The 25,960-nt window shown below is 60.9% G+C and overlaps 1 protein-coding gene across 1 annotated transcript; it reads right to left on the bottom strand.

The window, feature by feature from the left end:
* Positions 1-5,567: 5,567 nt before the first annotated feature.
* Positions 5,568-24,439, bottom strand: HAPLN4 (hyaluronan and proteoglycan link protein 4). The gene is made up of 5 exons (XM_067554900.1): positions 24,281-24,439; positions 19,429-19,534; positions 15,531-15,893; positions 13,514-13,816; positions 5,568-8,030 (listed from the first exon to the last, which is right to left on the bottom strand). The coding sequence occupies exons 1-5, from the start codon at positions 24,311-24,313 to the stop codon at positions 7,684-7,686; spliced, it is 1,152 nt and encodes a 383-aa protein (XP_067411001.1). The 5' UTR covers positions 24,314-24,439; the 3' UTR covers positions 5,568-7,683.
* Between the last annotated feature and the right edge of the window lie 1,521 nt (positions 24,440-25,960).

Raw genomic sequence — 25,960 nt, 5'->3', positions numbered from 1 at the left:
GCAGGCAGCCACGTGTTAACCCTGCATCCCAAGCCTCAGTGCAGCAGACATGGCTGGAGGTGGGATGGGGCAGGCTAGGCTCCAGGCTGTAGCTAGTTCCCTGCTGCCTGGAGCTGAGGAGCAGCTAATTGGCTGCCCTACGTTAGAGCAGACCCCGGCCTCTGACAGCCCCGAACTGGGAGGGTGCAAGGGTGGCTCAAAGCCACCTTCTGCCCCCCCAGGCTAAACTTTCTGCACTCTGCCCCCAGGAGGTGCAGCACTGAGTCTCTCTCCACAGGCATTTGCATGTAGAAGCAGGTGGGTTCTGGGCTGTATAGGCGTCAGTCGGGCAGATTCCCTGCCCTCCTCCCTCGCCCAGCCTCACATCAGCCTGGGGTGCTCCCTCACCATCCCCTGGCTGTGGGCTAAGAATGATCGGGTGCCCAGCAGGGCCGGGAAGGGGAAGGAGTTTGATCCCGGGGGCCAGCGTGGGAGCTGGCGATCGGGTCGATCAGAGCTGCTGGTGGAGCTCCAGAGCCGGGGCCCTTTGGCAGGTCAGTCTCCCAGCGCTGGTCCCGCTGGGAGCAGGGAACGGGCAGCAGCAGACTGCGCAAGGGGCTTGGGCCATGGACCTTGGGCTAAGGACGGAGGGATGCATTTCCGTCTGTCTGTCTCACACCTTGTGATTGCCGCACACTCACCCAGGTGCCCTGGCCCGTCCCTCCACTGAGCACAAGTGGCAGGTTGTCAGTTTTTCACCACCTCCTCCTTTATTTTGATTTCTTCTTTTGTTCCTCCTTCCTGGGGCAGGGAAGGGCTGAGGGGAGGGGACACAGGCCTGACCAGGCGCTAGGCTGGTCCCATCGCTGATCCCTTTTGTAGCCGACTCTCAGGTTCCAATCCGCCCCCCCGGATAAAACAAGGTGTCTGGAGATCAGAGGCAGCCCTGGGAGCATCTGCCTTTGATTCTGACACCCTGCTACTCCGGGAGCTCTTCAGATCATCCCTGCCTGGCCCTGCACAACGAGTCCCTGGCTGTGCTGGCATGTGAATGAGGTGGGGACTGCACCTCCCCATCAGGGGTGGGGGGTGGCAGCCGTCTGAGCCATGTTACTGGCACCCGTAGCCCTTCCCAGCCAATGTTTAATAATTAATCACTGATCACAGCGTGGGATTTCTTAGCGTGCAAAGGGACCAAGACTCACAGACGCTGGAATATTTTGCTCAACCCCCCCAGTTCGCTTGGCCCAGGATCCCCTGCTCTGGGCCTGTCCCATCCAGACACTCCAGCTCTCACCATCAAGATACACAGGATCACCGGAGCTGGGAGAGATCCCTCTGCACCCAGCAAGGGGCTCTCCTGTACCCGTGCCATGCCTAGACACGGTGGTGATGGTCATTGTAGAAAAGCCTAGGGCAGCCTTGCAGACAGGCTCAATCGTACAGTCCCATCTCCTGCGGGCACAGGTCACAGGACCTCCTGGAGCAGACACGGCAAATGGGAACGCCGGAACCCAGCACGTTCACCTTGGGAAACATTTCTCCCAACGGTCCATGGGACCAGCCCTGGGTTGGATGGAGCCCTCCACAGCTCGGTCCCTGGTTCTGACCCAGTCCAGCGGCTGGGAGCGGTTACTGGCCGACGACTGTGGAGTGGCTTGCATTCAATAACTCGTGGACCCCGCAGAAATCCACCAACTGGCCCCGTGTCGGCAGGCTCAGCAAAGAGGCCGAGGGCTGGATGGGCCGGGAGGACCGAGCACCCAGCTCAGCCTTGCCCGTGTGAACAGAGACCCCTTAGCAGAAGCAGGGATGGCGGGGGAGCGCACCCTCCCCCCAGGCTGAGAAATAAAAGCCTTTCATCTCCAGGACTGTCAATCCCGCTCCTTTCACCGGCCCTAAATTAATTTTAAGCAAACATAATGCTTCTCGGAGGGCTCATTTCCCCAGCCCCACCGCCTGCTCACGTCTCATTGTAAAGCAAGCGCTAATGAATCACCCCACCGGCTCGGCTGCGGCTGGGACGGCTCACGGAGGGTTCTGCAGGCAGCTATCTAACAAAGCCATGAATAATACAGCAGCACCAGCCTTTCATACACAACAGGCAACTTTAGTTTGCCCGTTTGGAGAAGACACAGAGGCATTAATGAATTTGTCAGGGAGTCGTCTGCATAAAACATGAAACCCAGGCTCCTGCATCACCGGCTGACACTGCCATCCATCAACTCCCTTCCACCGGCGTGACCCTGGTAATCTGCTGCCCTCCTCCAGCCAGGAGACCCAGCGAGCTTGACCAACACAGTCTCCTGCGCTGGACGCTAGGAAGGAGCCTTTCCTGTGCCCTGCTGCTAGGGCAGAGGCCTGGAGTGATATGGCCCAGATCACACAGCGCCAGGAAAGAACCCAGGAGCCCGGACGCCCAGTCCCATCTCTAACCACTAGGCACCACTCTCCTCCCAAAACTGGGAAAGAGACTCCAGCGGTCCTGACACCGTCCCCACCCGCATTCTGTTCTAACCACTAGGCCACACTGCTTGCCTTCATAGAGCACGTGCATTCCACTAAGCCTCCCCGGTGAGCAACGGCTCATGCTTCCCGCAGCCAGAGGGGCCCCGGCTTTGCTGCCCCGAGGGCAGTGAATGGGACCTGGGGGGGGGGGGGGGGGCAGAGGAGGCTGGGGGGCAGTTGGCACTATGTACAAAGGAGGCAGATTGGTTCCATTGAATCCAGGCACTCCTGTGAGTTCTGCCTCTGGGCTGGCTCACCCAGCACTGGGCAGAGAGAAGGGGCTTCATGGCTGCTTGGGGTGTAGAAGGGGGGACCCAGGTGCACCCATCCCAAGCGCCCCTTGCCAGCCCAGGAGATAGGCCCAGTGGGTGCTGCTAGCTGGAGCTGCATGCACGAGGCCAAGGCAAACGGCCCATAAAACCCCCAAACCCTCCATCCTCTGGCCTGCTCCGCGAGCTGGTCCGCGCGCCAGTGCAGCGGGCAGGGCAGGCCCTCAGCCCCGTGTTTGCATTTCCTGCCGGTGGTCGGGCGGAGTGGCACAAATCCCGACCCAAGCACATTCAAGTCTCGGCGTTCAGCCGACATATCCCAGGAGCGTCGACCCCGGGGGCTTCGGCGCAGCGTGGGGCCGGCGGCCCCGTGCCACGATCAGCTCTTGGAGCTGAGCTCCCACGCGGAAATGTTCCCGTCTCCCGTCTCCCGTGTCAGGGCAACCTTTGAACTAGCCCCACGATAACCCGGAAGTCCCCCTTGGGCGCAGATTCGCTCCCGACATTCAGCCTGACCTGCCCCTCCCAGCCCATCACCCCCTGGGGATCTGGGGCAAGGCCTTCCCCCCCCCCCCGCAGCTGAGGGCATTGACTCTGCTTCCCAAAGTGCTTTGAGAGCCAAGGCAGCAAAGCCCTGGCGCCTCGGGAAGCGCCGTCATTGCTCCTAGTTTTATGGTCCTAGAGCCCCCCGCCCAGTTCCTCACATGCCTGGTGGCTGAGTGACTAGACCCCATTCCCCTCCCCCAGCTTGAATAGAACCCAGGAGTTCTGAATCCCAGCTCCCCCTTCTCTAGCCACTACACCCCCCTCCCCTCCTGAAGCTGGGAAGAGAACCCAGGAGTCCTGACTCCCTTTGACTTTCACCCCAGGCCCATTCCTTCCCCAGGGCTGTACCAGCAACTCAGCCTTTCCTTTCCAGGCAAGACCCCCTTTGGCCTCCTGCTGTAGCCGCCCCCTCGCTCTCTTCTGCTCAAAGCACTTTGCAAACAGCAAAATCCAGCCCCAGCCCCAGCTCAGCTCAGCTCAGCTCCCCTCTCGGCCTCTGGCTCAGACCCTCTCTTCCTCCCCGCCCCTTTGCCGCGGCAAAGCTGCTGTGAGCACAGCCAGGGCCAGCATGACAGTGTTTCAAATTCCGGCAGCTATTTATTTTCATCAGTGTTTCAAGTCAATAAATGTGATGAATGAAACGCGCTCGGCTGCCCCTCACAGGAGATAAAACACCAGCATAACCCAGGCCTTCCTGATTAGCCAGCCCCAGCCAGAGCCGCCGGATCGTTCGCACAGCGGCAGAGAGCTGATGGGAAGATGAAAGGCAGAGCGGCGGGGGCTCCTTGCTCCAGAGAATTAGGCCAGTTACGGCAAACAAGAGCTTTGGCCATGAAGCCATTTCACGTTCGCAGCTGGGAGGTTTTTAAACAACCCACCACCAGCTCTCGCCTTCTCAGGGGCTGGGAGAGGGGCTTGCACAGACAGAGCGTGTCAGGAAGACCAGACCCCAGCCTCCATGCGCCACGCGATGCACCAGCACAATCGGCGTTCGAAGAGAGGGTATTAGTGAAAGGTTGAAACAAATTGTGCCAGAGTTCCTTTGAAGAGCCGGGGCTGCTCAGGGAAGATAATAGGTGAGATCGGCTAGGGGGAGAGATAGTGAGAGGGCCCGATCCTGTTCACACATGGGCGTAAAGCAGGACTGGCTCTGGGGAAGGTGCACTATTTATTTTTGCAAGCTGGTTTGAGAACATGATGGCGCTTTTTCCGGCAAGGTTCCCGTCCCGGGAGCCCCAGAGCAATTTCCTGGGCATTTGAAGGGAAGGGCTCCGTGGAGCAGCTTTGGCCGGCATTCCTTGTCCCCTGTGCAAGGGCAAATCTGTATTTGGTGTAAGAGCCGCCCCAGCAGATGCCCAGATCAGGTTACAAGCACTGCGCTGGCAGCAGGGAGGCAGAGCCATTGCCAGGGCTTTGTGTATTTCCACTGTTTAGCCCCAGGCCACGGGGAATGGCAGGGCAAGCGCCCCACACCCTTGCTGGATGCCCCCCTCTGAGGCAGTGGGGAGCTCCCCCTCCATGGCACCGTCTGGCTTTGGCCACTCTCGGCCGTGGCGGGCGAAGCAGATGTTGTACAACGTGTTCGTAGCGGTGAGGCTGCCACTGGAAGATGCAGACTCTGCCCGAGTGTGCCGAGTGCAGCCCCCGGTGAGCTGCTCGCTTAATGGGCTAATGGGGGCCCCGGGCGGCTGCAGCCGCGGCTGGGTTCTGACGACTGCTGGCACAAGAAGCAGAGGGAAATCCCAGGCTGCCCAGCAGGGCCCCCCGGCTCCAAAGAGGGAGATGAGCTCCCAGCTGCATGCTCCTGCACGGAGCAAGCCAAGTGGGGGACAGACACATCCTGCAGCCAGCCATCTCCGGCTGGGCCAGGCAAGGGCAGGGAGGCAGAGCTCCGGGAAGGCTGAGTGACTGATCCGAGATGAGCTCGCACCCCTGCCCCTCGAGCGGACGCCGAGCAATGTGCCCTGGGGCACAGCGCTGCTGGAGACGCCCCCCCTCCGAGCGCCTATGCCTCGTGTTCCTGAGTGACCCCAGAGGAGCAGGAGTGAGGGTCCCACAATCTACCTCCCTCGTTCCCCCTGCAGCTTTAACTGGCTTTAGAGCCCTCCTGCCGTTGCTGGGTACCATTAAAAAACATCGGGGCTTCACCCCAGAGCGGCCACGTTTGTTTCTCCTGCATTGTACAGCACCTTGCGCATCAACATGCCCGGGAGCCAGCAGTGAAAGTGAGAGGTGAGTCCACGGTTCAGTCTCAATCAGCGGCCAAGCCTTTATTTCCTTAGCTCAGCGGCCACGAGCAGTGACCAGGCGGGAGGCCCCAGCGGATTGGGGGAGCCTATTTGGGATCTCCGGCTCTGAGAGACTCCTGCAGGCGCATCCCAATTGCAATCCGGCCCCAAGACCCAGTAACTGAGACCTCGGTCAGCTCTGCTGCTAAACTCAGAGCAGAGGGACCAGGGGCTCCGTCCCTGTCGCTGGCCGTGTCCATCCCCCCGGGCATGCATGCAGCTGAAAACAAAGGCACGCGCGGGCGTCTCTCAGCGATGCAGCAGGGCAGCGAGAGTGGCGGGCTCCGTCTCTGGGGAGATGCAAATGGACCGCATGCACTGGGGAAAGGGAGACAGCCCCAGCCACCGGGACGGGCTCTGCACCTCAAGCAGGGAAGCATGCGACAAGCCCACCAGGGTTAACGACCCCGAGGGAGACAGCGCGCATCTGTAGGGCAGGGGGGAGCCAAATCCCCGCCCCCTTTTCCTGGCTCCTCCCACTCACTATATTTGGCTCACGGTAGATGCTGGGCCCATCCTGCATGGGGCTGATTTCAGTGGATGAGGGTGCTCAGCCCCTCATGGGATCGGCCCCTATATCGCAATGCTGTATTTACCCGTGTTGATCACCCCGACTCCAGAGTAGATCGCCCTGTCTCGGGGGTTGTCATGGGGGAGGCCCTGGCTGAGGCTCTCTTAGGCCAGCACTGTAAGGACAGTAAAATCCGGTCACTTTTTTTCTGTGCCTGGGAGGAAAAAAATCAGCCTGTGCTTTGATTGTTTAATGGAGAGCAGCAAGCGTCAGCCACGGGCGACCCATGACCATTGCCATGGTCAGTGCCCATCTGATCTTAACAGCGCCCGATTTGCCAGCACCATCAACATACACAAACTCTTCCTTTCCCATAGTGCTTTGTTCAGTGTGTTCAGTGGGAGAGGAGCCAGGTAATTCACCCTAACTATCGCAACGCACAGACTGGTGTGGGTGGCACCACTGACACCTACTGGCTGGAATCACAGCTGTGCTGCTGTGTGTCATGTGCCCTGTATGGCATAGTGCTAATGGGGACTCTTCTTCAGCTCAAGATGTGTCCTTGAAGCGGGAGGGTCGGCGTTCTGTCCCTGTGAAGTTAGATCAGCTGGTCAGGAATGGTGTAGAAACAAGAATGCTTATTTCACAGGGTTTGAATTGACTCTTTGCTTTGTCGGCATCAGTGGAACATGAGGCTTCCCGCTGGAATCCCGCCCCGCGGAGCGATGAGGCTGCGAAGGGCTCTGCTCCTGGGGCCGGGTGCTGAGCTGTGCAGATCCCAGGCAGCGCCACTCTAAATAGCCGGCTGCCTCCACTGTTCTCCTCGGCTGCTGTCCCGCTGGCTTCCCTTTGCAGTCAGCGATGCAGGGAAGGGGGAGCTGCTGATTTTGCTCTGTTGCTGTTAGCTAAAGCACTGCAGGGAAAGGGCAGGGCAGGCCCGGGCAGTAAACTCCACAGGGCAGTGCCAGCCCTCGCAGATACTTTGCGCCCATCCACCCACTTCCCTGCCAAGGAGCTCAGCTGGCCCCATGCGTTACTCGAGTGAGCAGCAGCCCCAGACAGACAGAGAGGCCGAAAAAATAGCTTTCAAGCGCTAGCGACAACAGCATGGAGCCAGGAAGGACGCTGGCTGCGGCAGGGGTTTTGTTAGCAAGAAGGCCGGGGTGCCAGGCGAGGGGCAGCGACCCCTCTGAGTACAAAACCTGGGTGTCCGTTTGTAGGGGAAAGCAAGGGACTTGAAGCTGGCTTGGTCCCCCCTCCAGCCCTTTTCCCCTCGCTCATAGCCCCGCTCCTCCCCTGCCTGCCATGCCATGGGACGGTCCGCACCTGCCATGGGAAGGGATGCGGGGGGGGGGGTTCCCTTCTGTTTCCAGTGATGCTGTTGCCAGTAAAGGCCGGGTCCCCATGGCTGGGCAAGGCAGTCAGTACCGCGCTGCTGGCTCTCGGCCGGCTCCACGCTGAGCAGGGATGGGGAGGGGCGGCGGGGGCGCTTAGCAGGGTAGCAACTCTCCCGCGGCGGCACCTGGCTCGTGGGTGCAAGAGCGGTTCTGCCGCCGGCCGGGCGGTGTTGGCTGCCTCTCTCTTACACCTGGAGAGGCCTCCGCTGGCCCGGCTCCTCCCTGCCCTTCTTGGGGGACCCCTCACCCGCCGCCTTGTAGCAGTAGACCCCGAAGAGCTTGTACTTCTTGTCCGGGAAGCCCAGGTTGCGGACGCCGGGCTCCCGGCCCCCGCAACGCGCCCGGGGGTTGACGATGGGGTAACGGATGCTGCCATCCGCCACCCAGCCCGCCTCACACTTGTCCAGCAGCTGGATCTTCCAGGCCGCGTAGAGCTGGCCCACCTTGGCCACCCGGGCCCCGTTCTTCTTGCAGGCCTGGAGGGCCTCAGGGTAGCTCAGCTTGCGGTAGGTCTTCAGGAAGTAGACTTTGCCTGGGGGGGAAGAAAAGGAGCCGGGTTAAAGGGCTGGAGCCCCCCACAAGAGGTGCCGAGAGCCAGGCCCGGGGCACCAGCCATGCATACTTGGCAGGACCTGGTCCCATAAGGCCTGGCATCCCCAGCTCCCCTTGGCTTCTGGGGGAACCACGGCCCTCGGCTCCTCCGCAGATCATGCCAGCCCCCGCCAGAGGACCCCGTCACTGAACAGCGCGCGGCCAGGAGGGAGGGCGTTAAACCTCGAGCTCCAGGATCGTCCGCTCAGTGACCGGAGACGCTAGGGGGACCTTTGGGTTTTGCTCAGTCCTGCTCTGTCCCCACCTAGTGCGGGGACACGGCCTCCCTGCGGGGCTGGAGTGGCCCAGTCTAGCACGTGCGGGAAGGTGCCGGTGCCGCTGGAGCCTCCTCCCGGCTTTGGGATCCACCCATTTCGCACCACCTCTTCCGACCCCTCTGCGCCAGGGCGAGGCGCCCCACTGGGCCCAGATGGCCGGGAGGGGCACATAAAGACTCCACCCCTCCCCCCCCCCACGGGGAGACGGAGCGAGGCCTTCATCAGCCGAAGGTGGGGCGCAGGGGAATAGCTGAGCCAGACGGCGGCAGAGGAATAAAGGCAGCTCCTGGAAATTAATTCCTAGACACATCGAGATTGATGGGGGCTGCAGCGCCATGGCCGGGAATGAGTCCCCACAGCTATTACATCCGCTATTTATCCCGCCTGCCATGATTAAATAAACATCTGCAGAGCCCCCTTGCCCGCACTGCACCTCCCTCCCCCCGCAGCCCTGCCAGCCGAGGAGTAATTTACACACAGGGACAGCCCTTCCAGCTCAGATTTGTCTTGCGTAGCCCTGGCTTCATCCATCATCCGAGCCGCTCTCTGCTGCAATTACCTGCTGCTCCTTCCCCCGTTGCTGCCCCCAGGGACGCAGGAATTACAGCACAAAGGGCCTCCTCCACCGGGGAAACCTCGGCTCATTGCACAGGGGGAGCCGGTGTAAACAGCGCCAGCGTTTTCACCACCGCCTCGAGCGGACGCGTCGGACGACGGTGGAAATGCTGGCGCCGTTCACACCCGCACTCCTCACCCTGTGGAGAGGTTCCCCCCCAAAGTCTAGGCCTGTGGAGGAGGCAATGGGGGCTCTGTCTGCACTCAGTCCTTCTGGGGTTTGGGAGGTCTGGGGGTGGCTTTGCAAAAGGAGGGGGAGGGGCTGCTGTGTGGGAGTGTGGAGGGGGAGGGGGGCAGAGCTGCAGCCACCGGGGAAACTGGAGATGTTCAGCGATCCCTGGAAATCTTTGCCAGCTATCGGAGAACAATCAGAGACGTGCGCCCTCCCAGCCCCCACCCTGCCTCGCCCCTTCACCCCCAAGCCAGCCCCCCACCCTTCCCCACACACACACACTTAGGAAGCTCTGAAGCACTCCTGTGCGTTGCGGGGGCGGTGGCTAACTGTGGCTGGCGCGCTGGTGAAGGATGCTGAGCACATGGTACGTGCCGCCCAGCTGGCGCAGTTATTCCCTGAGCTCTGCCAGTGAAGGGCCGGGCGTTTCAGGCTGAAGGGCCCAGGTGCAAAGCCTGCTGATGACTGAGGGGTGGATCCAGGAAGGCGGCAGAAGGGGTCTCGGCCCTGATCTAACGCACCCCCCAACGCCACACAGACCAGTGCTGGGGTGAGGTGGACTCGTCACCACTGAGGCTCAACAAACTCACTGCACGGCACAGGCAGCGAAACAGCCCTTGGGTCCCCGGCTCTGGCCCATCCGAAAGCCTCCACTGGCAGCTGTGCATCCCAGAGCCCCAGCGAGCGGAGACGGCTGCCGAAATGCAACCCCCAGCGTGCGCTTCCGTGACCCCCCTCCCCCAGGTGTGGGCCCCGGCCATGGCCCCCAGCACCACGATGCCGCAGTAAAACAGCGCCGAGGGGGGAGATTTATGGGGCAGGCAATGTTTCAACAACAGCGCGTCAAGCTGGCCTGGCAATAAAAGTCATCGTTAAAAGACAGCAAGAGACGCCTCCCTCTTCGCTACTTAGCGGCAGCTGGAGCAGAGCTGGGGGACGGCACCCTCCCTCTGCAGCAAGGGCCCTCACATTTGCTGTGTGCCCAGCCCCAAATCCCACCCTGGATTCATTCCTCGGGGAGGAGATGGAGTCCGACAGCTTAAAAACCCTGCTGCTTTTAAAGGAGAGAGCGGGGGAGTGAAAGAGACTCGCCCATCCGAAGCCGTGCTCCAGGCTGGTGCTCCGGTAGGTGAGACAAGTGGGGAGGGTCTCAGCCCACTTCCCATGGGGGCTCCACTGCGATTGGTCCCTATCATTGGCAAACCCAGCCGGAAAAGCTGAGGGCTGAGTGGACCATGGGGACCCCGGCTGTCAGATGCGGAGAACAGCATCTCCTGACCTCACAGGGCTGCTGCGGCAGCAATATCCTGGTGGCAGGGGGCGCAGACGGGGCGATTTTGTTAGATGGCCATAACTCCAGCTGCTGTGGCTGGGTGGGGGGTGCTCAGCTCCCAGGCCAGGCACCCAGAACTAGAGACCACCTAGGAAAACATGCACTTCCCCTCCCTGGCGCGGACCCTGCACGGTACTTAGCCACCTAGCTAACTTTGAGGATCTGGACTTCGATTCCCCAGGCCGGGGCCGGGGCCGGGGCAGCACAAGGGCTCAGAGGCGCGGCACAGCCTGGCCTGGCCTGGCCTGGCCTGGGGGGGTGCTCACATTCCCAGTTCCTCACCCTCCAACCCCTTCTTTTAATCTGCCACCCCCAGCAGCCGCAGCTGTGACTGTGAAAGTCGTGCAAGGCGCAGGAGAGCAGTAACCACCCCGTGCTGCTCACTCAAGTGCTTCAGCGCACAATGAAACCCCAGTAATCCCAGTGCGATGAACCAGGCGTGTCCAGGATCCAATCACCAGGGGCTAACGGAGAGGGAGGAGCTCCACCAGCCACACCTGGGCACAAAGGGCTGCAGCCAGGTGCAGCGGGTATAAATTCCTCAGCCACAGCAAGCCCTGCTCCCTTACACACACACACACACACACACACACACACACACACACACACACACACACACACACACACACACACACACGAGCTTCACTAGCATTTCAGAGGGTGCTTGAGTCTTTTGCTCATATATGGGGCAGTGATTTAGGGGTCTGCAAATGAGGGAGAAAACTCCTGTATGAGAGGTGATGATGGCTAGGCTAGACCAGACCAGCAATAAATAACATTAAAGGGCAATAACATTCTTCATCTCAGGGATTTCTGCTGCAATGAGCAGAGTTAGGGCAGGAAAGAGCTGTGCCAGGCTGTGCTCTTGGGAGAGGACAGGGAATACCGCACACAGCTACAGCAAGCTGTGCTGGAACTCGGGGTGCAGCTGGAAGTGGTTTCCATTATATCCTGGTTTAGAGTTCAGTTCAATGACTCTCAGCTCCCCACTCTACACATTGCTCCAGCACCCTCAGCTGGAGGAGAGATTTGCTTTGACACTCAGGAGGCAGCTGGCCTAGCAAAAAGCATCAAACAACTGAGGGGCCGTTACCTAGGCACAGGGCTCTGTGATGGGGCATTCTCTCCCCCATTCAGCGAGCGGTGAGCTGGGAATGCAGCCTGCTCCTGCAGCCCCTTGGTGGGACAGAGAACAGCTGCTGCTCTGGGGGCTTGGGGCCTGGGGGTGGATGAGTGACTGAATCACAGAAGATGAGGGTTGGAAGGGACCCCAGGAGGTGTCTAGTCCAACCCCTGCTCAAAGCAGGAACAACCCCCACTAAACCAGCCCAGCCAGGGCTTTGTCAAGCCAGGCCTTAAAAACCTCTAAGGATGGAGATTCCACCACCTCCCTAGGTAACCCCTTCCAGTGCTTCACCACCCGCCTAGGGAAAAAGGGTTTCCTAATACCCAGCCTAGACCTGCCCCACTGCAACTTGAGACCGTTGCTCCTTGTTCTGTCATCTGCCACCACTGAGAACAGCCTAGCTCCATCCTCCCTGGAACCCCCTTTCAGGTAGTTAAAGGCTGCTATCAAATCCCCTCTCATTCTTCTCTTCTGCAGACTAAACAAGCCCGGTTCCCTCAGCCTCTTCTCATAAGTCCTGTGCTCCAGCCCCCTCATCATTTTTGTTGCCCTTTGCTGGACTCTCTCCAACTTGTCCACATCCTTCCTGTTGTGGGGGGTCCAAACTGGACACAATACTCCAAATGCGGCCTCACCAATGCCGAATAGAGGGGAATGATCACTTCCCGCGATCTGCTGGCAATGCTCCTACTAATGCAGCCCAATATGCCATTAGCCTTCTTGGCAACCAGGGCACACTGCTGACTCATATCCAGCTTCTTGTCCACTGTAACCCCCAGGTCCTTTCCTGCAGAACTGCTGCCTAGCCCGTCGGTCCCCAGTCTGTAGCTGTGTATGGGATTCTTCCATCCAAAGTGCAGGACTCTGTGTTTGTCCTTGTTGAACCTCATCAGATTTCTTTTGGCCCAATCCTCCAGTTTGTCTAGGTCACTCTGTATCCTATCCCTGCCTTCCAGCATGTCTACCACTCCCCCCAGCTTAGTGTCATCTGCAAACTTGCTGAGGGTGCAATCCACCCCAACTCCAGATCAATAATGAAAATGTCGGACAAAACCAGCCCCAGCTGATGGCAGGGAGCAAAGCCTGGGCCTAAAGGAGAATTTCTGCTCTCTTCCCAGTGAGGTCAGCCTGCCCGGGGTGAGGGGCCGGTGGGTGGCGACAGCCCCACCAAGCCAGGTGGAAACCAGGAGCATTTCTGGAAATTTCAATGCCACTTTTTTCCAGAAGTTTTTGACCAGAAATGGCACTGCTCGGCCAGCTACAGGAGGGCCTGATGTGCTGCGCAGCCAGCCCCACACGCCAGCGGGAAAGGGAGCCCCCCGTCCAGGGAGCGGAGGGAGACCAGGAGATAGTGCACAGGGGCCCAGGGAATCCAAAAGAGCCTAACCCTCCGGCAGGGGGAGAGTGGGCGACGGCTGCGCTCCTCAGGCCCTGCCTCTCTGCTCGTCTGGACGTGGCACAGAGCTTCCCTCGGGGCCAGTCCCAGCCTGTGGGACCAGCTCCCCTAGGAACTTGGGGCCGTCCCAAACCAACCCGCCCTCCCCTCCAGCCGGTGCCCTGCCTTCTCCGACACCGGCCGTGCCCCAAAGACCTCCCCTGCGTGCACCCGTCCCCCAATGAACCACAGGTGACAGAGGGAGTCACGGAGCCTCGTGCCTGGCTGGACGGGGCTCGGGCCCTGCAGGCTGCCTGTGCGACCTCGTGCAGGTCGCTCCCCTACCCCGCTCTGTGCCTCAGTTTCCCCCTTAGTAAAACGAGGATACTGAACCTGAGCCGCCCCGCTACACCCAGGGTGCGCGAAGGGCTGCGTCCTTGCCGCGCACTCAGTGTGCGCCCTGCAGTGCCCCGAGGGCCAGCGCAATTCCCCGTGGCCCTGCCCCTAGAGGGAAGGAGCGGTTACCGTTCAGGTTGGACGTGAAGCAGAAGGCGTCGTATCGCTCGTCGTCCTTGTGCCGGTACCCGTAGTTCCTGACCCCGACTGGGGTGTCTTTCCGGCCACACTCGTCTCGGGGCCTGGAGATGGGGTACTGCACGGAGCCGTCCTCCAGCCAGCCGGCGTTGCACCAGTCCATGCCCTCCAGCCAGGCCTGGTGCAGCTGGTCGTAGGAGGCCAGGATGCCGTCCTGCTCCAGACACGCCTCCTGGGCCTTGTGGAAGTTGAGGGAGTAGCGGCCGAGGCGCGGGTGGTACGGGAAGATCACTCCTAGAGGGATGTGCAAAGAGAGCAACGTGCTGGCTGGGGGTCCCATGGCAGCCATTGAACGGGCAGGCTTCAGGGCCCCAACTGTGCACCAAAGGGGTCAGGAAGGGATTTCTCTCCCCACCTCCTCAAGTGTATTATGGCCTGCCTTCCTATGAAGCACCAGTCATTGGCCACTGCTGGAGGAGGGACAGGGGCTAGAGGGGCCAATGGTCTGCTCCAGGGAAGCCTGGCATCCTATCTCCTGGTCCTGTGATCCGACCTCCAGCCCACAGGAGAGAACCCTAGCTCCCACCACTAGCCCCTACTCCCCTCCCGGAGCTGGATCGAGAACCCAGGAGGCCTGGCTCCCAGGCCTCTGCTCTAGTCACTTGACCCCATTCTCCTCCCAGTGCCCGTCTGTCCCCCCCCCCCACCCTGCTCTAACCATTGGACAGCCCTGCCTCCCTGTGTACAATGGGAACCACCTGAACGTTCATCCAGAGCTTGAGCCTAATATCATCTGCCACCGGCCCTGGGGCTGCTGTCCAGACGGCAGGCACGGCCCGGGCGACGAGACTGATCTGCCCTGGCACCTGCTGGGTTTTTCTCTGATGTGGGCGCACGGCACTTGCTTTTGCAAAGAAAGTAGGACAAGGTGAGCTGGGACGCACCCAGCCCAACTGCCGCCCGGCAGCTCTTCGGCGCCATCCCACAGCGCCCTCCTCTGCAGCCGGGCGTGACGGCCGCGTCTCTCAGCCCCACCACCGCAGGCATCTGTTCCTCCCCCCCCTGCCCTGCGCCGGTGCCCGGGTTCCGCCAGGTCACACAGCGAGGTGCACGCGGATGGATAGAGAGGGAGACTGCAAGGACACCTCTCCTCCAGCTGTCGCGTGCTGTCCTCCCCACCCTCATTCAGATCAACCCCCCACCCCACAAATCCTGGGACTTAGACGCACAATGGCGAGAGCTTCTGCCACACCAGGGCTGTGTGCCGCCTTCCTGCCTCTCCCCTACCAGGAAAGCAAACGAAGTGTGATGGCGTGATCACGGGGGGGGGGAGGAAGTTTGGATGCAGGGGAGGGAAATCTAGCGGCTAGAGCAAAGGAAAGGGACGTCAGGTCTCTGGGGCTCTATTCCTGGCGGTGTCATTTCTCTGACCTTGGACAAGTCACTTACTCTCTGGATTGCTGGCTGCACACGGAGACGGACACCTACCTCCCGGGGCGTTGGGAGGGTGAATGAACGGTTTGCAAAAATGCTTTGAGAACCGCAGACAAAAGATGCCGCACAAGGGTGAGGCTCTAGGACTGGGTCCTAATGACCTCGCCTGTACAGGGGCTCCCAGGCAGGCTGCTGAGTGCAGGGATGCGCTGCTGAGCCTTGGACGCTGAGGAGAAGACTTGAAAAGGAAAGCCAAGGGCAGGGCTGCCTGTGATGGTGAGCGGGAGTGCGCAGCAGCTCGCCTTGACCGGCGGCTTCTCAGGGGTGAAACACCAACGCTGGGTAAAATCTGCAAAACCAGACTCTGCCTGGGCACACATGGTTTTGTCCGTGTGGTCGTGGGGCACTGCGGTTCCCAGCGCTGGCATTTGCAAACAGGATTGATAAGTGCAAGTCGGGTAGTTAGGCCGTGTTCATGCAAAGCTGTGCACGTGAAATGAGGTGTGCAACGTAGCTGGGGACTTGCAGGCCTGCGGGGATGCCGCCCTGCTAGTATCTCCGGGATTTCCCTTACCTTCCAGATCCAGCTTCACCATGCCCGTGTCGTCTTCCAGCTCATTGGTGACCTCGCACTCATAGCGCCCGTAATCCTGCAGGGTGACGTTGCGGATGATGAGGGAGGCGTCCCCAGTGCCATCCTCCTGCAGCACCGTGCGCCCCCGGTAGCTCCCAAAGGCCCGGCGCTCCTTCCCCATGGCCACGAAGACGTCCACGAAAGACATCGGGTCCGCCACTTTGGTCCACTTGAGGCGGATCTCGTCCAAGTCGTGGGCTGACACGTCGTAGTGGTACCGGCAGGGGAGGGTTATGGTCCCGCCCCGGTGGGTGACCACCTTCCCTGGCGCCGTCTGCACGACCACTGCCCCGCTCTCATCCTCTGCACACACACACACAAAGGCTCACGCTGGCTTTGAGATGCCTCCCCCAGCTCCCTGCCCTGCCCTGCCCTGCCCTGCCGTGCCCCGCTGCACCAAACTGCAAACCAAAGAAGGGAAAAAACCCCCAAGAAAGGAAAACACAACGTTCGGGGGTGGGAGTTTCGCAGCTTTGAACGTCAGGAAGCTGGGCTGGGAGAAGGGCTGGACTGTGCAATGGGCTCTTCCAGCTGTAACTTGCCGGCTGCTCTGAAAGGAGAAAGCTGCCGCTAACCCAGCACTTCCTGCTTCTACATGTGCCTCCACTGACATGCCCGTTGTGAGCTGTCTGCCCCAGGCTGGCCAGTGCAGCTAGGGGAATGGGGAGGGTGTCACACGGCCAGCCCTTAGAGAGTTCCCCTGAGACAGATGGACCCGATCAGAAGCTTGTGTCCATTGTCAGCAGTTTACCCCCTTGTCCCCAGCCTGCAGGATGCTGGGATGGGTCGGAAGCGTGACTCCACCCCTGCAAACGCAACCTCAGATTTTCAGAGAGAGGCAATAAACCTTCCTTTTTACTGGGGACGAAAATAAGGTGATTCATGCTTCCTGCATCGCTCGTCTGTGTCTCTCTGACTCCACTTCGCTCTGCATCACGCTCTCTTGCTCTCCAACTGGCCTTGGCTATACTAGGAAATTGCACCCATTTAACTAAATCGATATTAAATGTCACTGAACGGCGCGCACCAGCTATAAACCAGATTTAAACTGCTTGGAGTGCACCTGCATTCGGGGCTGGAAGAAGGCAGCTGGGCAGGCTGTGATTCCAGGCATCTGGGTCCAGCTCCCAGCTATGCCACAGATTCCCTGTGTGACCTTGTCCAAGGCCTTTAATCTCCTTGTGCCTCAGACCCTTCCTTCCTTTCGCCTTTGTCTATTCAGACTGTCAGCTCTTCGGGGCAGGGCCTGCCTCGCACTGTCTGTGCACCATGGCAGCCCAGTCATGGTTGAGGCCTCTAGTGGCTCATCCACTGTTATATAACAGCCTACTACTAGTAGCTGCTGCTGGAGTTACTTCTTTAGCTCAGGAGGCATGCGCTGAAGTTCGGGGTTCAAACCCTGCTGATGCTTTATGGTGGGGACAGGCAGTTTATTAACCCTTCTGGAGCTGGTATGATCCTGACAGCACAAAGGACGAAGAATCAGAACCGGAATGATCTCTAACGAGATGTGATATAATGGAATGAGCGAGAGGGGGCCCGTCTGACAGACTGAACCAAGGCATTGCTTGCTGGAGGCTTCAATCCTACTGACAAAGCAGCATCCCCCTAATAACGCGTCACCGAGCGAGCAGGGACAGCGCTTGTGCCTAGCGACGGCGCCTGTCCCACAGCAGAGCCGGGGTGGCGGGGTGTGTTAGCGCCACCCCCGCCCAGGAGTCATTCGTGCAGGCAGATCATTCCCAAGCAGGTCCCCACAGCCTGTGGATAGGGATAGTGGATAAAGGTTTCCGAGCAGGGTGACCACTGCAGCAAGTGTGAAAAGTCGGGACGGGGGTGGGGGTAACAGGCGCCTGTCCGAGACAAAGCCCTGAATACCGGGACTGGCCCTATAAAATCAGGACATCTGGTCTCCCTGCTTCCAAAGCACCTTTGAGCCAGGCGCTTGGAGACGGGGAAGCGGGCAGGGGACTCTGCCACCCTCGTCCGGAATCATCCCGGCCTCAGAAGACCAGCCAGACAGCAAGAGTCACACCCAGTCCTGTGCACGGAGCCGCTACGCAGGAGCCGCTTTGGATCCCAAAGCTCGCACCTTCGCGCTTGTTTCTAGCTCCAGTGAACGGCGGGACCAGCCTCTTTCATATGTCGCCACAGTTAATTCTAGCAGCTTCTTTGTCTCCACGCTGGAGCCTTTCAGAGCTGAAGGATCTGCCAGCGGCTATTACAGGGCAGAGAGGGGCTGACTCTGAGCCTGCAGCCTGCAGCGCACACACTGAGAAACCTCCAGGCTCAGAGCGCTCTGCTACTTGGAGGTGCACTGCAGTCAGTGCCCAGCTAGTGCAGTCCCAAACCGGGCTCTGGCACTGCCAACAGGACGGTAGTGGGGGAAAAACCAGCCAAAGAGCCATTATTATCTGGGTCCCACTGTAACAGAAGGGTCCATTTATAAACAGTGTATCACGGGTTAATAAATCAGCGGTGGATGCTTTAATATATGGTGATTTGATTGTTCTTAGAGTCCAACAGATCAATAAGTTACTTGAAACCATCCCTGACACCGATGAAGGATGTGCTTACAACCAGAAATGGTTGGAAAATGGATTTCTATTTCACGAAAAATGTCGAGATTAAAAAATAAATAAATTCAGCTCAAATGGGGACCAAACGCCCCTGGTTTGAAATTTTTCATTAAATGAAATTTTTTTTTAAATTCATTTTTGGCCTGTCAAAACAGTTTGTTTAAATTTTGACCATTTAAAAATTATTATTTTTAATTTGTGCTTGTTTTATTATTGTTCTGTTATGGTTTGATGTATAAAATGAAGTACATTTCTAAGCAAAAGGTCACTTTGAAATGACAGATCAAAGCTTCCCCTTTCAAAAATATCGACAGTTTGAAAATGGGTTTTTAAAAAAAAAAAAACCAGAAGGAAGTTGTCCGAATGAGAACAGTGTCATGGGAAAACATGGCATTTTCCAATGGAAAACTGATTTGAAAAAAAGAATTCTGACCAGTTCTTATAACCACCTGTACCAGCCAACTGGCCGGGTCTGTAACATTCTTATACCGTCTTGTGTTCATGTATTAACCCTTTATAAACACAACCTTCCTATCCAGTGAGACCAGTATCTGCAGTCAAGCAGTCCCTAAAGTCCCAGCTGGCCCATTGTGCAGGAGACAAAGGCTGCACAGACACACAGTGAGAGAGAGTCCCTGCCCCCAAACCCGTTACAGACTAAATACATAAGGGGTGGAAGGGGAAACTGAGGCACCAAGTGACTGCCCAAGGTCATGCAGTGGATCAGGAACAGAACTTGGGTTTCCCGCAGCCCAGCCCAAGAGGCACTAGACCGTTGCCATGTCCGTCTAACAGGGAGAGAGGGTCTTAGACACTTTTGCAGATGGAAATCAAATCTACCTGAGGGGGGCTGGGTGCAGAGCCCCCCCATCTCCCTCCCCAGCCTTGTGTCTCATCCGGAGTGGGACAAGTGAGTGATGCCCTTCAAGTTAAAGGTGCAGTCAGGAGAGACGGGCTCGAGCAGGGGGCAGAGCTGGGCGCTGACACCCTAGGGCTGTGTTCCCAGCTCTGCCGCTGACTGGCCACGTGACCCTGCTCAGTGCCTCAGTTTCCCTACTCGGGGAAAAGGTTTGGGTGATGTTTCCATGGCAACAGCTCCCCATGTCTCTGGGCTGGAACACTCCCCGTCCCATTTTTTGTTCCCTTTCTCCTGAGGTGACCGTTCCGTTGGGGTGGGAGGGCGTGAGACCTCCGTAGGGAGCAAAGGGGGGCAGAAGATCCCATCCGGGGGGAGCTGGGCCAGCCCGCCCCTCACTCACCCGACACATGGACGACCTTCTTGCGCCCCCTCTCGCCGAGCACTGGGTGGAACGAGAGGACAGTGACCAGGAGAAGCAAGGCAGCTGCACGGCACATGGGCTGCATCTGGCAGAGAGAGAGGGAAACACCCATTACCGGCCTGGCTGGCAGGGCTGGCCCAGAGCTCTGGGTGCCTACGCACCGAGAAGAGCAAAGGGTGCGTGCACATCCCACGGGCTGACGCTCATGCAAAGGGTGTTGGAGGGTGGCATCAAATTGCCCGCGGGGACTCATTCGAGGCCAGGGCGGAACCAGCACCAGACCACAGTGACTTTCCCGGCATCCTATGTGTGTGACCCAGCACGAAGGGGGGACAGGGGCAGATACTGGGGGTGAGTGCAAGAGAGACAGAAGGAGGGGTGGAGATTCGGATGGATGGATGGAGAGGAAGGGAGACAGACAGCAGAGAGATACAGATGATGAGGGATGGACAGATGCAGAAACAGAAGGACGGACGGATGGCTATGGCCATGGATGGATGGAGGCAGGTGTTTGTAAAGTGCCCTAGGACCGTGAGCTGGGCAGTGCAGTGGGCACGGTTCTCCCTCCGGCTGGGTTTAAGTGCCTCCCGCTGGGAATTAACTATATTTTCTTACAAACAACGACCCTGTGTCTCTGCTTAAACCCCCCCCTCACCCCCTCCCCGCTCATTCTAGAGAATCAGATCCTTGGAAACAGCTGTGGCAAAGCCCCCCCCCAAGCACTGCCTGCTCCAGCCGTGACACATGTGGCTCTGCGTGTGAGCTAACAGCCCCAGGGAAGGCTGCTCTGCTCACGTACCCCCCGCCTTGTACACCAGCCAGCTCCATGCAGTGCCTGGGGCCTGACGCAGCATCTGGGCAGCCCCGGGCTCCCAGGGGTGAAGTCTGGCACCCCCTGGCAGTGCAGACATGAGCAGCACTCGGCCTCGGGCAGGATCTCGGGGCTGCATCTCCAGGTGTGTCCCATGGGGCGATGGAGGGGGATGCGGGTGTCAATGGGGCAGCTCAGTGGGGAGGGAGCAAAGGGGCCTGTCCTGTGTTTGGAGAGACAGGTCCAGTGCTCCCCACCAGCGTGTGCACCGGGCCGTCCGGGCCTCGATCTCCCTGGGAGGGGCAGAAACGGAGACCCCCCCTCCAGCCGCAGAGACATTTCCCCTCTGGATCCAAGCGGGGGCTGGAGCCCAGCTCTCTAGCACTGGGAGACTCGGGTGCTGTCGGGCACGCCAGCAAGTCCCTCCCCCTTGCTAACAAGCTCCACCCCCTCTGTGCTTTAATCCCCCTCTCTCCCCCCGCCCACCACCACCACTCTGCACCAAGCCAGACCCCTTTCCACAGCACTCACTCTGCTGCCGTGGCAGCCCATCCTTCGGGAGCACCTGCCTTTGCAAGAGCCGGAAGGGAGGACCCAGGAGTCAGCAGATCCGGGTTCTCCTTCTGCCACTGACCCTCGGGGTGCGTCACGGCAACCGCCCACAGCCTGGCTTTCCCCAGCTGCGCACCCCGGGGGAGGCTCACGGGCTGGGCTTTAACCCGGGGACAGAGTGTGACCCAGCCTGCCGCAGCCGCCAGAAGGCGAACCAGAGCCCCGCGGCCTCCGGGTGAGCTGCACACTGCCCGGTCCTGGATTGGTAAGCCCCATGCAGCTGGAGGCCTGCAGGGGATGCTGGCGCCCCCCAAGTCACCGTTGAGATTTCGGTAGCGCTCACGGAGTGCTAGGCTGTCCCCAGGCCCACGGTGTCACAGCCCGCTCCCGGCCGGCGCCCCATGGCGACAACCGAACCCCACTGCCGCACGGCCCCGGGCCATCCCTGCTTCTCCGGGGATGCCCACCCGTGGGGAAGGAGGTGCCCTTTCCTCGCTGCCTCCAGCTCAGAGCGCCATACTCCATTACACTGGCTGATTAAAGCAAATTGAATCCGGAGCAGGTGATGAAATTGGCTCTAATGCGCCTATTACCTGCCCTGCTGAGCAAGGGGGGGGCTCAGCTTTTGTGGGAAAATATTATTTCTGAAGCCGGTTAATTGCGCCGCAGGGGGGCAATGCACCCGATTGGCCGCCAAGCTGGGCTGCCTGCCCCGCCCCGGGGCGGCTGCACCCCGACTGCCCCATTTGCACCGAGCATCTCCGCAGGCCGCTGCGTGGAAGGAGGATGTGATCGGCAGGATGGACGCTGGAGTCCGCGTATAATATGAGGCTGATCAGCTGCTTCCAAGCCCAGAGGTTCATGTCCCAGCTCCCAGCCAGCATGGGCCGTGGGCAGAGCCGGGCACTCCAGAGATTCATCGATTCCTAGGTTCCAAGGCCAGAGGGTGCCATTGTGACCCCTAGTCTGACCCCCTGGATCGCACAGGCCATGAACTTTCCCCCGATAATTCCTAGCGCAGATCTCTTGGACAAACGTCCCATCTTGATTTACAAATCACCTGTGATGGAGAATCCCCCACGCCCCGGGTAAACTGTTCTAATGCAGCAATAATACTCCTGTGTCCCATTCAGATGGGAAATTTCGGAGTGAGGGTGATTAACAACTGGAGCCGCCATGGGGTCCATCCCGGCCAGTGTCCTGCCACCAGCAGGTTCAGAGCAAGGTGCAAGGGCCCTGCAGTGATGGGACAACCCGCTCCCAGGGAACATCTTCGCCTGACCCCCGGCAGCTAGAGGTCAGCTCGTGGCCTGAAACAGGAGGGTTTAGAGCCATTCCCAAACTCCTGGTTATTTTTTAATCCTTGCTATTGTAACTCATCTTATGCCCCTCCGTCCCAGCCCACAGCCCCCGGCTATCCCAGCCCTGGGCTCCCCTCTTCCCCCAGCTCTTCCAGTGCCCCTCAGTCCTGACCTGCCGCCCCCCTGCTATCCCAGCCCTGGGCTCCCCCCCCCCCCCCACCATGCCCCGCTTTGCTGGTACCCCTCAGTCCCAACCCTGGCCAACAGAGCACTGTGTGTTCAGAGTCTGGGCTAGCACACAGCTCTCCCCTGCCCCCCCCCCCCCCCACACACACACACACGCCCCATGGCTTTGTAGTCCCAGGTGGGGGAACTTCTTTCTGGGGGCTCTGCAGACCCTGCCCCTTGTTCCCAAGGGCAGAGCCGCAGCCATGGTGGTAAATCCCAATTCCTCCCTCTGGCCCAGCACAAAGTTGGGAGGCGGCTGCTGCTGTGATAGGGGAGAGGGAATGGTGCACTCACCGTCCCCTTCCTCATGGGATGCTCCGAAGCAGCTCACCAGCCAGAGAGGAAGGGGGCAGGTGCCCAGGTCCCAGCCTGCCCTCGGCTAATGCAGAGTCCTGCCACCCAGCACTGGACCTGTGGGCCACGCAATTGACGCTGGCGTTTCGGGGTGGGAGGGGAGGCTGGTTCTTGCTGAGCATGGCCTGTTGGAGGGGGGCCTCAAAGATTCCCCCACCCCCAGAGTGGCCACTGCCCCCGGGGGGCAGCTCCCCCGTGCAGCCCTGGGTCCCTCCGGCTGGGTGGGAAGGAGCCGTGCAAAGGGGCAGCAATTCCCCGTCACTTGCACCTGTGCGAAGGGCGTGCTACGTGGGTGTGGAACGCTGGTGAGTCCTGCCCGCTGGGCCCGGGGGGTCAGTGCCTGCCCACGGGCAGTGGAAGGGGGACCAGGCCTGGAGGCAGAGCAGGGCAGCTTTGCTGACACACGAATGTCCCCCCCAGACTGGGACCTGCGGCTCTGCCCTTGGGAACAGGAAGGAAGTGCTGCAGCCGAGGTCGCTGTGGCGGCTGGTCTCTGTGGAATGAGTTTGATGGGTCTCAGCTCAGGGGCCCCCAGCCCAGGCTCAGCAGAGCGGGCAACGGGGGAACGGCGCCAGCTGGGCATGCGGGGGGGGGGCAGGGTGTCGTGGGCTGCAGTAGTGGCACCTGCCGCCCCCCCGGCACCTTCCCCCGCCGCTAGACCCACCCGGGCAGCCTCCCCCGGGAGAGTTTCGGCAGCGGCGGGCAGGGAGATGCCGGGAGCCGAGCCGGCCAGCTGGAGCGAGGAGCTGCGTGCCCCCGAGCCGGGGCACCCCCGCAGGCCCCGATCCTTGCCGCGGCGTGGGACCGATCCCCCCGCGGGCCGGTGCTGGCGAAGGAGCCCCGCGTCCCCCCGGCTCCATCCCCGAGTGCGGCGGGGGCGGGGGGGGCTCCCCTTGCTGCCCAGACCCCTTTGCAGAGTGACCCGGGGGGGGATCGAAAGTCATGTCCCCCCCGCCCGCTCTCTGCCCCCCCCCCGGCCCTCGAGCCGGGCCCGCAGGCCGCGGACACCCCAAGGTGACCCCGCGGGGCGCGGACTCACCCTTTCCCCGGGCCGGGGCAGCCCCCGGCTGGCGAAGCGGGGCTCGGCGCATCCGAGGAGCCCCCGGGCTCGGCTCCTTCCCTGCCTGGGCCGCTCTGCGAAGGGGGCGCCGGGTCCCAGCTCGCGAGAGAAAGTCCCGCGGGCCGGGGGGGGGGGGCGCTGGAGCCGCTGCGGTTCCGGGCTGCGGATGGGCCGGGAGCCCGGGGCGGGGGGCGGGGGGAGCCAGGCTCGGTCCCTGCCGGGTGCGAGCAGCAGCGGCTGTGCCAGACCCATGGGGGGGGACATCACCGACAGACGGTCCCTGCCCCGCAGCGCCCCCAGGCTCAGCGCCCCAGGCAAAGGCGGGCTCGTTCTGAGACCCGGGGCCACCCAGCCACTCGCCCAGGGCCACCCAGCGAGGCCGGGGCATTAAACCTCGGTCCGGGGCCTTAACCACCAGCCCCCCGATGAGCAGAACCCCCCCCCCTCGCTCCTTGATCTTCCTTCCCCAGGCCTCCCTCCGCCCGGTGCTGCCCAGCCCGCCCCCCCCCCCCGACCAAGGCTTACCCTGGGCAGAGCCTGGGCATCTCTCCGCCGCATGGCGCCAGCTTCCCTGACCCACCTGTCCGGCGCAGGTGGGTACAGAGCCGGAGGCAGGGCAGGTGCGTGCTGTTCTGCGCTGTGGCCGCTAGGGGGCAGCACGTAGCGGATGGGGGTCCCTCACCTGCAGGGCGCTGCCCCACCTGGGAGGAGGCTGCCCAGGGGGCTCCTGGAGCCAGAACCTGACAGCCCTGCCGCATCCGTCCCCCAGCTCAGCCCTGCTGCCCTGCCCGTCGGTCCAGCAGAGCCTTGTGCTCTGGGCTGAGGCCCGCCCCCCGGTGGGGCAGGTGCAGGGGGCCGGCAGTCAGGACTCCCGTGTCCAGTCCTCCTCTGGGGGCCGTGGGGGCGGCGGGGTGGCACGGAGACGGGGGTATCCGGTGGTCAGCGGAGAAGGAACGAGCACGCAGCGGGCCAAGGAGGCGTTTTGCCCCAGTCCATCGAGCGCGGGCTGGGCCGAGTCCTTGCTGCTGGCCGGGCCCCCTTGGCGTCGCTCGCTCCCTGCTGGCTGGACGTGCCCCCCGGCTCAGACGTGGCACCAGGCCTTTCCCGAGGCAGACACGTGCTCAGGGTCACTGGCCTCTTGCTCTGGCTAGTGCATGATGGGAGCCTGCCCTGGCCCTGCTCTAACCACTACACCCCACTCCCTCCCCCAACCCCAGGAGCTCTGGCTCCTAGTGCAGCCCTCAACTTAAATGGGTTGCACGGCTCGTCATGGTCGCTGCTGCGTTAGCCGGCCTGTGCACAGGGAATGCCTGTTAATGGGAGGGGCCCCCACTTTGGCATGGGGGTATAGGGGTGCGTGTGCGGGAGCTGGTCTCTGTCAGCCTCGCGCCCCACCCTGCATCATGCTGGGCTGTTGGCACCGTGTCTCTAAGCCCCCCCTCGGGGCCGTGCAGCCCTTATCACAGACAGATCCAAGCGCTCAGTCCTGCAGCACAAAAGCCAGCAGCCGGGGGGCTGGCCCCAGCTCAAGGGGGGTTTTGCTCCATGCTGGCTCCCAGTGGGTTGGGCTTCCCCGGCCCCATTGCTCTGGTGGAGGTGGGGAGAGCGCCCTAGTGCAGACCTGGATGGGGGAGGATTTGAACTAGGCTTGAGCAGAGCCTCGGGGGCAGCGTGGGGCATCTCCCATTCTGCACCCGGGGCTGGAGCCCTCAGGTTTGAGTCAAGAATCTCCCACCCTTCCCCTCACCCTGCCCTGCCAGTGGGGGCGATAGACAGACCCAGCCCTGCCACCCCCTACCTCAGCCCCCTCCATTACCCAGTGGCCCCCTGGGGAATGTGAGCAGATGGGGAGGGAAGGGCCCAGCTTCTCCCTCCTGGCCAGGCAGCACCCCAGAAATGCTCGGTGAGGTACGGCAGCGCAGGTTGTGGCGGCCCAATGTGACACCGAGCGCCTGCTCCTTAGTGGGGCCGAGCCCCCGCTACTCCTGGCTGCAGCTGGGGGGGTCTCAGCCCCTGTGAAAACCAGGCCCAGGTGCCTCTAGCCAGGCCCAGCCTGCGGCCCCTCTGGAAAGTGTTAGGCCTGGGGTGTAACAGCAGGAGGGCCCCATCCCATAGCAAGCCCCCCATTGATGCTCTGGGCAGTGGAGAGGCCCCAGCATCCCATCAGGGGGCTGGAGAACATAGGGCTGGGGGCACGGGCAGCTT

This window comes from Emydura macquarii, unplaced genomic scaffold (genome assembly GCF_026122565.2).
Source record: "Emydura macquarii macquarii isolate MOO-44397 ecotype Brisbane River unplaced genomic scaffold, CSIRO-AGI_Emac_v2 contig_306, whole genome shotgun sequence".
In the NCBI taxonomy this organism is placed as follows: domain Eukaryota; kingdom Metazoa; phylum Chordata; order Testudines; family Chelidae; genus Emydura; species Emydura macquarii.
Note: the sequence above shows the minus strand (reverse complement) of the source record. Positions and strands in the feature narration are given on the sequence as shown.